This window comes from Mirounga angustirostris, unplaced genomic scaffold (assembly GCF_029215605.1).
Source record: "Mirounga angustirostris isolate CCGP_5_RB_7025 unplaced genomic scaffold, mMirAng1.0.hap1 SCAF_12, whole genome shotgun sequence".
Classification (NCBI taxonomy): domain Eukaryota; kingdom Metazoa; phylum Chordata; class Mammalia; order Carnivora; family Phocidae; genus Mirounga; species Mirounga angustirostris.
This window is the reverse complement of record NW_026991720.1, coordinates 41,881,512-41,894,513: the sequence shown is the minus strand read 5'-3', so window position 1 is coordinate 41,894,513 and position 13,002 is coordinate 41,881,512. Positions and strand designations below refer to the sequence as shown.

Sequence of the window (13,002 nt, the reverse complement as noted above, 5' to 3'; positions counted from 1 at the left end):
ACTGCTGTTTTCCTTTCACAACACCTATGACAATTTTAATTCTTTAGTCGTTTGTGTGATCATTTGCTTAATGCCCTTGCACCCCCACTGAGACTGTAAGTTCCAAGATAGGAGCAGGCCTGTTTTATTTGCCCCAGTGGACTAACACTGTGAATGTAGTTCATGGTACATAGTGGGTAACTAATAAATTTCTTTTGAAAGAATAAGAATATCCTTTCTGATGAGGCTTTCTAAAAAACCCATGTAATACTAAATAAAGAGAGATCTGAATAAGAAATTTTTTTAGGGAGCATGGGATCATCCTAAAAATAAAATGGAATTCCGAGCTATTAGCATTAATCCACTTTAGTCCTTATCTTGAACCCAAAAGCAAATGATAAAATATTTTAAAAATACCTTTTTAAAGATAAAATAAGTAATCATCATAACAACTGGAAGCAATAATGTCTTTGTGTATCTCAATGGAGTCTGAAATAAAGCAAATTATTTCAAAATAGCCATTTGTTATTAAATTTTACATTAAATGAGTAAAAATCTATGTCAAATTGACTATCACAATGAAATTTCTTAAAGGTAAAAATGTTTTTGTCATTAACATTATATGTATTTATCAACCTTCATCTTCTACTATAAGAATGAAAATTATAAAAAGTTATACAAATGTACCAAAGATTTTAACAGTAAAAGCCATTAAACCAAAAATAAGTTATGTCTATTATTTTTTCCTTTCTTTTGGTTTTATCTTTGTTATTTACATAATATTAATTCTTAAATTTTATGTTTACTGATCCCCAGACCCTATATTATCATTTCCTGGGCTGCAAAATTCCATTATTTTCATTGGTGAAGCTAGAAAAAACAAGGAAGAAAGCCAGTCAATGTAATTACTGTAAATATGAGTAAGCAATAAAATGACATCAGCAGCTAAATAATTCTCATGACCCATTATTGTGGTTGAAGTGATTAACCATGTCACTAAATTAAGTACTTTTTGAAGGCAGGAACCAAGACATTTTCCTCTTTGTAGTCAGTCCTACACAGATAAATAAATAGTAGTCATAATAGTTTTTGAGTGAATGTATGACTGGTTGGATAGATAAGAGAATAATGTATGCTTAGTAGTAGTATACCTTTCTTGGCAATATCTTGTTAAAATTTTTTACAATATTTGGAGTGTTAAGTGAAATAAAACTAAAGTTTCTGAAAACCAAAACAAGAATTTGGATTTATTTTTCCTGAGCAGTCCCATACCTCTAAGTGACCTAGATTATTAAAAGTAATTGAACTGTATGGGGCACCTGGGTGGTTCAGTTAGTTAAGCGTCTGCCTTCAGCTCCAGTCATGATCCCAGGGTCCTGGGATCAAGCCCCACATGTGCTCCACGATCAGTGGGAGTCTGTTTCTCCCTCTCCCTCTGACCCGCCCCCCGCTCATGCTCTGGCTTGCTCTGTTCTCTCAAGTGAATAAATTAAAAAATCTTAAAAAAAAATAAAAGTAATTGAATTATAATAATAGTAATTCACTGTGGATCAAATAGTATTTTCAGCACTGTTCCTGGATTATCTCATTTAATCATCATCAATAACTCTTTAAGATACAGGTCACTGTTTATTGATTTTACACATTAAAAAAACAGGTGAGGAATGCTATATGATTAATAAAAGTTATAGTAAAAAAAATGATAAAGTTGGGTGTCTCTGAACAAAAATTGTGAGTTTCAGATTAAAAGGAAACTCAAGAACAAAAAACCATCATACCTATAGAGAAGGAAAAAATCAAAAAAATATTCATACCGCTTTTTCCATGAAGTCAAATTCAGGAGCACAGGTGTAAATTAAGGTATCAAAATCTGTATACCTTAGGATTCTGGCTGCTATAAGGTCACTCAGGCGAATCTGGGAAGACAATAAAGTAAAACAAATTAAAATTACACTAAGAATTATGGTCAATAAGAATTGATTTGTTATATTAGTAAAGTCTACAAAGGAGATAATCCAAGGTACATAGATGCCCCTCAAAGAAAATTTAAAGAAAAATCAGTGAACTATACATTGCTATGCACTGAATTATGAAGAAAACTGAAAACAAAGAGAAATATCAAAAGAAAAGAAGAAAGAAGTCAGAAAAAATAAAGATGATAATATAAAGAGTGAGCTAAGATCAACATTCACTGGGCAGAAACCACCATGCAGTTAATCATGAGATTTTATCATCATCATTTATTAAGAAGGAAACAATCTCATGTTAACCCTTTCACTACACACTGCAAATCATGAATAAATTTTCTATGTGTTGTCATTTTCACAAAGCCTCATACACTGATTCCAATTTTTGGTGCTTGTTGAATTTTTCAGACATACATTCAAGCCATTAAACATAAGAGCTACTCATCATAAGAATTACAACAACTATGCACACTACTTTGGTTTAGTTACTTGATCTCCAAGGCCTTTGAAATAAACAGCACCAACCAAACTCAATGTATTTTCTACTGAATACTTATTACCTAATGTCAGTGAGATAATTATCTTTCCACTGCATTCTCAGAAGGCCAAAAAAAGAAAATATTTGATATGTAAACCTTAATTCAAATTATTTTGCAGGAACAAAAATTATTTTGTATCAAATGTAACAACTGTCTGTGGTTTTCATTTATTTATGGTTCCCCTTATCTACCAATAGCAAGGATAATTTAGACTTTATTTTTCTAATTTGGACTAGGCCTGATGATTGATAATAATTTAACCAAACCACTTTCATTTCAAGTCTTTCTCACAACTGTTACATACAGGAAGTCACTTAAGAGTACACCAAAGGGATGTGTGTGTGTGTATGATTTGTAATCAATTGGGTGACAATGTGAAGCAAGGCAGAAAAGAAAAGCACAGACCAAATTAACAGATAAATAATTGAATCAGAAGGCTTCAGTAAAGTTTACCGTAAAATGTACAGCCCCTACAGAATGAAAAGTTAAGAAAAGGGAAAGAAAAAAGGAAAATGTGTCAGACATACCAGAGAACAGCAGCAACAAATAAACCTAAGCAATCATCATGCAGAGCTAGCAATAAATGGTGAATAAATCCTTACATTTTGAAATTTTATTTAACCTCAACATGTATGTAAGCTCAATTCTCTTGGAGAGTGAAAGCACTTGACCTTCCAGAGAGTATCATAATCCCTTGTTAAAGTTGAAGAAATTTCAGCATTAGACAGGGTTCTAATTGGATAGTCCTATATGAAGTACATTTCAGAGTAGGTTATTATATGATACATTCATGTGCACTTCTATCCAAACAGTAAGTGTCAAGAATCAAAAATAAATTCCTGCACTGTTTTCTGTTCCCCTGAACTGATTAGCTAAGTAGGGACTTCTGCTTAGACAAAGGCTATTCGGTAAGACACTGGCTTTAAAACAAACACACACCACACATGAGGGGTAGGTCCATATATTTTCCAGAAGATGAAAAGATAGAGAACTTTTAATATTTCCCATTTTCCTTTTACAAGTTTTAAAAATATCAAGTCACATCTTAATTTTAGTCTGTAATTATACATATATAAAACTACATTGAGATTGTGAGTTTTATATTTCAAAGCTGAGTACAGCCTGCTTATATGTTAACATTTGCAATAAATAAATAACTTATTATTTTAAACAAATAAATATTTTTTAAGATTTTAAAGTAATTTACACACCCAACATGGGGCTCGAAACCACAACCCCAACAAGAGTCGCACACTCTACTGACTGAACCAGCCAGATGCCCCTATTTGTATTTTAACTGAAATACAAACATATAACTACTTAAGATATTATTAATATTTTTCCTGGATGGCTAAGTCAGCATTCATTGATAGTTTTTTCTTAGTGGGTTGAAAAGATCATTGAACTGCACAGTTTTATTATTGACTCAGCCAATAACTACCCCTAGGACTCTGAAGAAGGCACTTAATCTCTATAGAACAAATAGGTAAAAATAGATGGTTTCAAAGTTTTCATCTAGCTACATATTTGCAGAAATTTTTATGCTTTAACTAGAAAGTACTTACGTGATCTGAAACACCTAAGATTTTAGATGTCAGAAATTTCAAAATAATTGTTCCACACAACCAAGCACAGCCTTGAATCAGCTAGAAAATAAAATTATAATATAAAAATTAAAAATTACCCAGTTAAAATATTCAATTATATCAACAAATGGTATAGGAAATTTTTAATCATGTAAAGAATATTAATGATGAAGTCTAAAAAAGAATATTCCTTTAGAAAATTTTGTTTAAAGGCAAAGAACTGAAAGAGATGACACTGTTATAAAATACATAACAACACTAGAGTTCTACAAATTCTAAAGGAATTTTTTAAAAGTTGTTTCTTTTCAATTTCTGTAAAAAAATGAGCTATATGCTTGTTTCCAAATATTATTTCCTAGCTGAAAAGTCCTTTTTTCAAAAAGTAGAATTAAATTATAAAAAATTCTTCAACCACTCTTTTGGAAATAAAATTATATAAATCCCTCTTCAAGAAAGGAAAATCTGAAAACTTAAGCTTTCATTTTAAAGAGAAAAATAGAAACTAAAACTACATGGGGGCTTCTGTTTGTCTTTTATTTCTTTTTTGGTTAACCTTGATTAGAAAGAACATAAATGTGAACTTCTAGATAACCTGAGAAAAATTATAGTGGCCTAAATCCAAATCTCTCCACACTTATCCATCAAGTAGAACAATCCACCACAAATATAAAAAACAGGTAATGGTACAAACTTCAAATTACCTGTAAAAAGGAAGAAACAACACATACAGCAAAGTTAAACCTCAAGCCTGATCTAAGCCTTTGTAGAGAATGTGGGGAGTCTCAAAACCATGTGGAAGAGGGGAGAGGGAAATGAGGGGTCCCAAACTGAGCTGAAATAACTCCAGAAAAAGAAAGTCCACCTTATGGGTGAGAAGATTGGAGAATGGGCTATAGAGCAGGGACTTCAAGGGTTCAGTATAAAAAATTCTGATCCCAAAAAGGTATTACTCCTGGAAAGAGAGGAAGAGAAAAGAAAAAAGAGAGAAACCCTCTAGGAGAATGTGTAGAAAAGGAAATAAGCAAGAAAGAAAAATTAAGTATCCAGAAAAATAAATGAGGACCAAACAAAAAACAAACAATTACTACTTACTGTCACCAAAAGATGATGAAGGAAATTATTATTAATTGATAAAACCACATCTTGTTACATTGACAAAAGAGGTTGCACCTGGATTAGGAAACATCTGCTCTAACCACAAAATAATTAGATGAAAGATGTCTATAATACCTATAATATAGCTTCTATAAGAAGTTTAAAAAAATGAGAGTCAAACATTTCAGCTGATGATCCTGCTCTAATGAATAAAAATCTCACAAAGCAGAAAAAACCTACAATGCAGAAGTAAAAGTTGAATTAAGTAAGCTCAAATAAGCATTCAGAGATTAGAAAAACACCAAAAATTTTTAAAACTAAGAACAGAAATGGACAAAACCAGAAAAAAAATTGAGTGCTTATTAAATATAGAAAAGAAATTAAAGAAAGGAGAAAACCAAAACAACAACAAAAACCCCAGAAGAATAAAAATGAGATTAAAGAAGGTAGTTAAAGAATCAGAGAAAGTGGTAGAAACAGAAGACAGGCAACATATTTATAATTAGAGTACCTGAAAAAGAAAAACTACAATCCAAGAAAACTTCCTAGACATAAAAGACCTGAATTTACATTTGGAAAGAACTTACCATGTACTGAGGAAATTGACCAATATGGTAAATTACCTCAAGACATAGCCTAGTAAAACTTAAAAATGAAGAAAAATTCCTTAACAATTCTAGGCACAAAGGCCACATAACTTAGAAGGGCAAGAGAATTTGGTTTGTATCATACATGTTAAAAGAAACATAAAAGCACGTCAATGGTGTAGAAGCATTTTCAAGACACTCAAGAAAGTGGGAACCAGGAACTTTATATCTAGCTCATCTGCCATTCAGGTATAAAGATTATAGAAAACCAGTTTCAAGTATGAAATAATTGAGGAAACAACCTTCCTGAATATAGAAAGTTAAAAATAAAAGAGAACCATGTAATGAAATATGTAGAAATAGTAAATACAATAAAAATATACATAACATTTATGACATTAATAAAAATCTTTAAATTCTCACAAAGCAAGACCTGCTGTGTGCTGTGCAGAGAAGAGGTATTGAAACAGATCTAAAAAGGTGACAAAGACAAGAGTGACCAAAGCAAATAAGGAGTCATAGTTTATAATCCTGTCATCACTAAGGTTCACACCAACAAACATTAGATATAAAACGTATTTTGACATTAAGAGATACAATTCATGAGGAAAATATAATAAGTATGAACATCTATGCACTGCAACCATCTTTATAAAGCAGAAGTTACTAGACATACAAGGAGAAATAGAAACACACTAATACCTAAAGACTTAAGTATACTTTTTCAATACAAGATAGGTCAGTGGGCAAATAATACATAAAGCTATAAAAGACCAGAACATTTAAAAATAAATCTTGTTGATAAATTTATCAAAACATGTCCCATTAATAAAGGATACACTTTCATCTCAAGCAAACATAGAATACTCACCAAAAAATGATCATCTACTAGGTCAGAGAGAAAGCATCTAGGAGTTACATAAACTAAAAATATTACAAACAACCCTCTGTCATCATGAGGTAATAAAACTAGAAATTAATAACAAAGTCAGAAAACCAAAAAGCCTTCCTCTTGGAAATTAGCAAAGTTTCTATTAAACATGTCTTAAGTGAAAGAGAAACAAATTTTTTAAAAATATGATAATGAAAAGTACGTATTAGAAATGAAGAAAGTCATTTAAACAATGATCAGAAGAAAATCCATGGCCTCAAGAACTCATATGAATAAAAATGAGAGAAAAAATAAGTTAAAATTTGATTCAAACATCTAGCTAAAGAGTAACAAAATAAACCGAGAGAAAACACATGAAAGGAAATACTCAAGAAGAGTTTATTATATTTACTCCTTTATGTATCCTTTATTTTGTTTTTTATTTCTTTCTAATGTTCTAAGATTTCTTCTGGTCATCTACCTTCTGCTCAAGAACTTCCATTAACTATTCTTTAAGGGTTGCTCTGCTAGCAACAAATTTTTTTAGTTTTCTTTCATCTGAGAATGTCTTTTATTTCCCCTACCCCTAAAAGACACTTTCACTCGATGTGTAATTTGTGGTTGACAATTCTTTCAGCATTTGACAAATGTTATGCCATCTCCTTCTGGCTCCACAGTTTCAGATGAGAAGGTTACTGTAATCCAAATCAGTTTTGCCTTATAGGTAACACATCATTTCTCTCTGCCTGATTTTAAGATTTTTTTTTTGTCTTTAGTTTTCAGAAATTTAATTATCATGTGTCCTGGTATGGATTTTGTTGGGTTTATCCTACTTGGGATTCACTCAGTTTCTTGACTCTGTAGATTTATGTCTTTTACAAATTTGGGAAGTCTTCAGCCATTACTTATTCAACATTTTTTCAGCCCCGCTCTTTTACCTCTCCTTATGGAATTTCAATGATACAAATATTTAGATGTATGTATGTATATGTATCTGTATGTATGGGTCTAGAAGCAAGGACACAGTGGTAACAATGAGAACACTCAGCACTCAGATCTTTGGTTTCTAAATACCATACAGAGTAAGATACGCAATATAATTTTTATTCCACAGGCATGAGAGAATTACTTGGATTAAAAAAGGTTTGGCGGAGGGGGTTATAAAAAAAAAGTGTTAGCTCACAAAACATCTTTGCTTTTCCTTTCTTTTATGAAAAAAAAAAAAAAAAGCCATAAAAAGGCAAAATATCCTTTGCATTGTCTAGATGACTAACATGATTTGTTTCTCCCTTTTGCAAAAGACTGACAATATCAATTATATCAACTTCAAAATATAAATGTAAGCTGAACATTAATTATATCTCAACTTTTTTCTGCTTGGATTTTTCTTTCTTTGAAATTCTTGAGTGGAAAGCTTGATTTTTACTCTTTCCAGTCTAAATTGTAAATACTTAAGACAATAAATTTTCTTCTTAGTGCAGCTTTGACACAATTCCCTAAATGTCCATGGACGCTGTTCTATTTGTTTCCATTTTTCAATAGTTTGTAATGGAAATTTTGACTTTCTTTTGAGTTCAGTTATTAAATGAAGATCTTTGAATTCTCCATTGATTTCTTGGTTTAATCTTTAAAAATGGCTAATTTTGGGCGCCTGGGTGGCTCAGTCGTTAAGCGTCTGCCTTCGGCTCAGGTCATGATCCCAGGGTCCTGGGATCGAGTCCCACATCGGGCTCCCTGCTCTGCAGGAAGCCTGCTTCTCCCTCTCCCGCTCCCCCGGCTTGTGTTCCTGCTCTTGCTATGTCTCTCTCTGTCAAATAAATAAATAAAATCTTTTAAAAAAAAATTGCTAATTTTTCTGACATAAAAAGATCATGTATTAGAAGGGCATGTCATCTAATAATTCAAGTACCCAAATATCCCTATATTTTCATCATTAGGGATGGGAGAAAGCCTCCAGCAGTGAGTAACTGGCAACTCTGTCCATTTCCTTCTTTTGCATTCTGCATAGAAATCTACCTGGGGCGCCTGGGTGGCTCAGTTGGTTAAGCGACTGCCTTCAGCTCAGGTCATGATCCTGGAGTCCCTGGATCGAGTCCCGCATCAGGCTCCCTGCTTGGCGAGGAGCCTGCTTCTCCCTCTAACCCTCCCCCCTCTCATGTACTCTCTCTCTCTCTCTCATTCTCGCTCTCTCAAATAAATAAATAAATCTTTAAAAAAAAAAAAAAGAAATCTACCTGATCTTACCATAACGTCTCAGTTTTACCCTATTAATATATCATATGTAATCACATAGCTCTTCAATATAGGTTTTATTTTTTTAACAGGTATACATCTACATTAAAGACCAAGAGAAAAACAAGGCATGTCATCTGTCCAATATTACGAGAATTAGTAATTGCAGTGCCTACCTAATAATATACTTATTTAACTTGGAAACAAAACACACAAATATAGAGGTACATGGGCCATCCATTTGCATATTTGGGAAGAAGTCAAATAGATTAGGTAGTGGCTGAGATGAAATAAGAAGGGGCTGGGAGACTGTAGGGAAAATGGTACAGAGAAAAAAATAATAGTCTAAAGTGGGAAGCAGAAGAACAGATAGATGACAGATGTAGAGAAAAGAAAAAGGGAAAGTGGGGTCAGGACTACAGACTGAGTTATTTTGAAGAGAAGGTTAGTAAATCCAAAGAGAGAAACTCAAAATTTAGAAAGCAAGGCAGTAAGGGTACAGCAAGATGAAAAGTAAAGAGAGGCATGAGCAAAGTGCTGAAATAAATGAACTCATTTCTTGATAATGACTTGTAGATGTTGCTAAGGGCTATTTCTCACCCTATGTGAGTAGGTATTAGTAAGATTTATTGGCCATAGTCATTCAATTTTTAAAGTATATTGTCTATATTCAGTTTATAGAAATAAAGAGTTTGAAGAAATGGTTAAAAATGTTGAACCTTACCCAAAAGTTGAGTTCAGATACTCCCAATCTTTGAATTTTATTTCTCTTTAGAATTATCACCTAAAATGCACATGACATAAAATGAAACAATTAAATAAAATTGACATTTTATATGAATGATACATTTCAAAAATTACACTGTCACCAGCTTCCATCTTGGCTGTAACCACCCATTTTCCTTCTTAATTTTTGATTTTTCAAAATTTGGACCTGGCAAATTTCCTTGTAGTGAGAGCTAAATGCTTTGTGTGCCAAAAAGTTGCTTCTAGAATCAACTTAATTCCTCACGGAGTTACTTGGGATGTCTAGTGCAGGCCACTCCTCTGAAGGTGTAGATGGTATGTGGGAGGTGTGTGCATGCAAGGGTATATGTAAGTCACCCAGCAAAATTAGTGGTCTAAATTAACATGAAAACCCTTCCTCTCTGAATTCCTAAATAAAATATTTAAAAATGTTTAAAATATGCCTAAGTGAACTTATAAGAAAGAAAATGAATTTTCCAGGTGCCAGAGAAAAGCAGATGACTTTAAAAAACTGAAACAATTAGGAGAGAATCTAGGGCAGTCTTAAAGGAGAACTGCAGAATAAAGTTTTAACTATGGGCTTGCATCAAAAGAAGAAAAGGGCTTGGGACTATGGAAGGTAAGAAAGTGGACTTGAGACAGGCATAAAGCTGGGGTCCTCTCAAACCATACCCTTCAGTGCTATCAACTAAATGTTTATGTTCCCCACCAAATGTTTATGTGTTGAAACTCTAATCCTCAATGTGACATATGGGAAGGTGAAATCTTTGGGAGGTAATTAAACCATGACGGTGGAGCCCTCATGAATGGGACTTGTGCTATTATAAGAAGAGATATGGGAGAGCTGTCTCTCTCTCCACTATGTAAGGATATAGTGAAGGCATCTGTCTGCAAATCAAGAAAAGAGCCTTCACCAAGGACCGAATTGGCTGGCACCCTGATCATGGACTTCCCAGCCTCTAGAACTGTGAAAAATAAATTTCTGTGTAAGCTATCCAGTCTATAGTATTTTTACTATAGCAGCCCAAACTGACAGACACTCAATTACTAGGAATACTCCTCCTACCATTGCTACAAGGTGATAAGGTATTTGTTTGTTCTCAAGTTTGGGGTAAAAAAAAAAAAAAAAAGCTTCCTATGAGAAACTGAAATCTTAGGTCTGTGTATTACTTAGATTTTGAGTGGAATTTTGCAACATCTAGTTAGTTCAAGGTGAGCCAGGATTCCTGAAATTCCAGCAACAGGAAAATATAAATGTACCAGATTATACACAGCAACACTGTAAATACAAAATATAGAAACAACCTAGATGCCCAGACATTGGACAGTAGTTGAATTACCTATGGAAAATGCACAGGGCAGTATTATGAAACTATAAAAAGAATGAAGAAGATCTCTATGAAATTATATAGAATGATATCCAGGATAGGTTGTTACAAGATATCTACAATAGGCTGATAACCCAAAGTACAGGGCCACCTGGGTGGCTCAGTTGGTTAAGCAACTGCCTTCGGCTCAGCTCATGATCCCAGGGTCCTGGGATCAAGCCCCACCTTGGGCTCCTTGCTCAGTGGGGAGCCTGCTTCTCCTTCTCCCTCTACCTGCTACTCCACCTGCTTGTGCTCTCTCTGTCAAATAAATAAATAAAAAATCTTAAAAAAAAAGAAAAACCAAAGTACAGAAAACTACCTATAGTATGCTACCTTTCATGTAAATAAGAGGAGATATAATTTTAAAAATATGCAATATTTATTAGTGAAAAAAAAAAAAAAACAACTAAATGGGTAAACCAGAAAACCAATGAGATATCTTACAAGAAAGGTAGGACCAAGGTAAAAAGAAGTAGAGAGAATGGAGTAAGAAGAAATGGGAGGGAGTGACGTTTTCAAAATATAACTTTTTGTATATTTCTTATTCTTAGAAACATAATATTTCACCCCAAAAATAAATTATTAAAATCAATCAGAATGGAATTTCTGCTTCTGGTCAAGTTAATATAACAGGAACCACACATACTCTCCCATCTGAAACAACTAAACCCAAACAAAATAGATTATAAGAGACTTTTATGAACAACTAGATGCTAAAAACTGGATTACATAGAAGAAAGAGACACATTCCTAGAAGCATACAACCTACCAAGACAGAATCATAAAGAAACAGATACTCTGTCCATACCTGTAACTAGTAAGGAGATTGAACAAATCATCAAAAAAACTCCCAACAAAGAGAGGACCAGGACCAGATGGCTTTGCTGGTGAACTCTACCAGACATTTAAAGAAAAATTAATGTCGCCCCTTCTCAAAGTGTTCCAAAAAACTTAGGAGGAGAGAACATTTCCAAACATATTTCATGAGGCCAACATGACCCTGATACCAAAGCCAGACAAGGATACTACAAGAAAACTAACCTACAGACTAATATCCCTGATGAACATAAATGTAAAAATTCTTAACAAAATACAAGCAAACCAGATTTAACAGCACACATTAAAAGGATCATACACCATGATTAAGTGAGATTTATCTTGCAACTAGGATGGTTCAACATACGCAAATCAATTAATGTAACATGCTACATTAACAGAATGAGGAATTAAAAATCACAAGATCATCTCAATAGAAGCAGGAAAGCATTTGATAAAATTCAACATCCTATCATGATAAAAACTCTCAACAAACTAGGAATAGAGGGAAATTACCTTAACATATAATAAGGGTCATATTTGAAAATCCCACAGTTAACATCATACTAAATGGTGAAAAAGTATAAGCTTTTACTCTAAGATGAGGAACAAGGCAAGGATGCCAACTTTCATGATTTCTATTCAATATAGCACTGGAAGTCCTAGCTACAGCAATTAAGCAAGAAAAAAAAATAAAAGACATAAAAACTGTAAAGGAAGATGTAAAATTATCTGTTTGCAGATAATGTGATCTTCTATGTAAAAACACTAAAGATTATACACACACAGTTAGAATTAAAAAATTCTGTAAAGTAACAGGATACAAAATCAACATACAAAAATATGCTGCATTTCTACACACTAACAATCAACACTCTGAAAAGGAAATTAACACTCCCATTTAGAATAGCCTCAAAAAGAATAAAGTATTAAGAATAAACTTAGCTGAAGAGGTGAAAGACTAAAACAATGAACTACAAAACACTGCTGAAAGAAACTAAAGACACAAATGGAAAGATAGTATTTGTCTTTCTTATTTTACATAGCATTATGCCCTCAAGGGCCATCCAAGTTGTTAAAAATGGCAGGAAAACCTTACATATTTACCTTTAGCTTTCATTTTCAGTGCTCTTCACTTGTGTAGAACCAGAATGACATCTAATTTTTTATTCCTTCCAGCTGAAGGACCTCCTTTAACATTTATTTTAATGAA

The 13,002-nt window shown here is 33.0% G+C and overlaps 1 protein-coding gene across 1 annotated transcript in view; it reads right to left on the bottom strand.

The window, feature by feature from the left end:
• DPY19L2 (dpy-19 like 2) overlaps window positions 1-13,002 on the bottom strand; it is a 92,738-nt gene that overhangs the window by 31,635 nt on the left and 48,101 nt on the right. The window contains exons 12-14 of the mRNA XM_064575058.1: window positions 9,581-9,640; window positions 4,051-4,131; window positions 1,794-1,895 (exon numbers count right to left, since the gene is read on the bottom strand). Coding sequence (XP_064431128.1) covers window positions 1,794-1,895; window positions 4,051-4,131; window positions 9,581-9,640 — 243 coding nt within the window. The remainder of the gene's footprint in view (window positions 1-1,793; window positions 1,896-4,050; window positions 4,132-9,580; window positions 9,641-13,002) is intronic.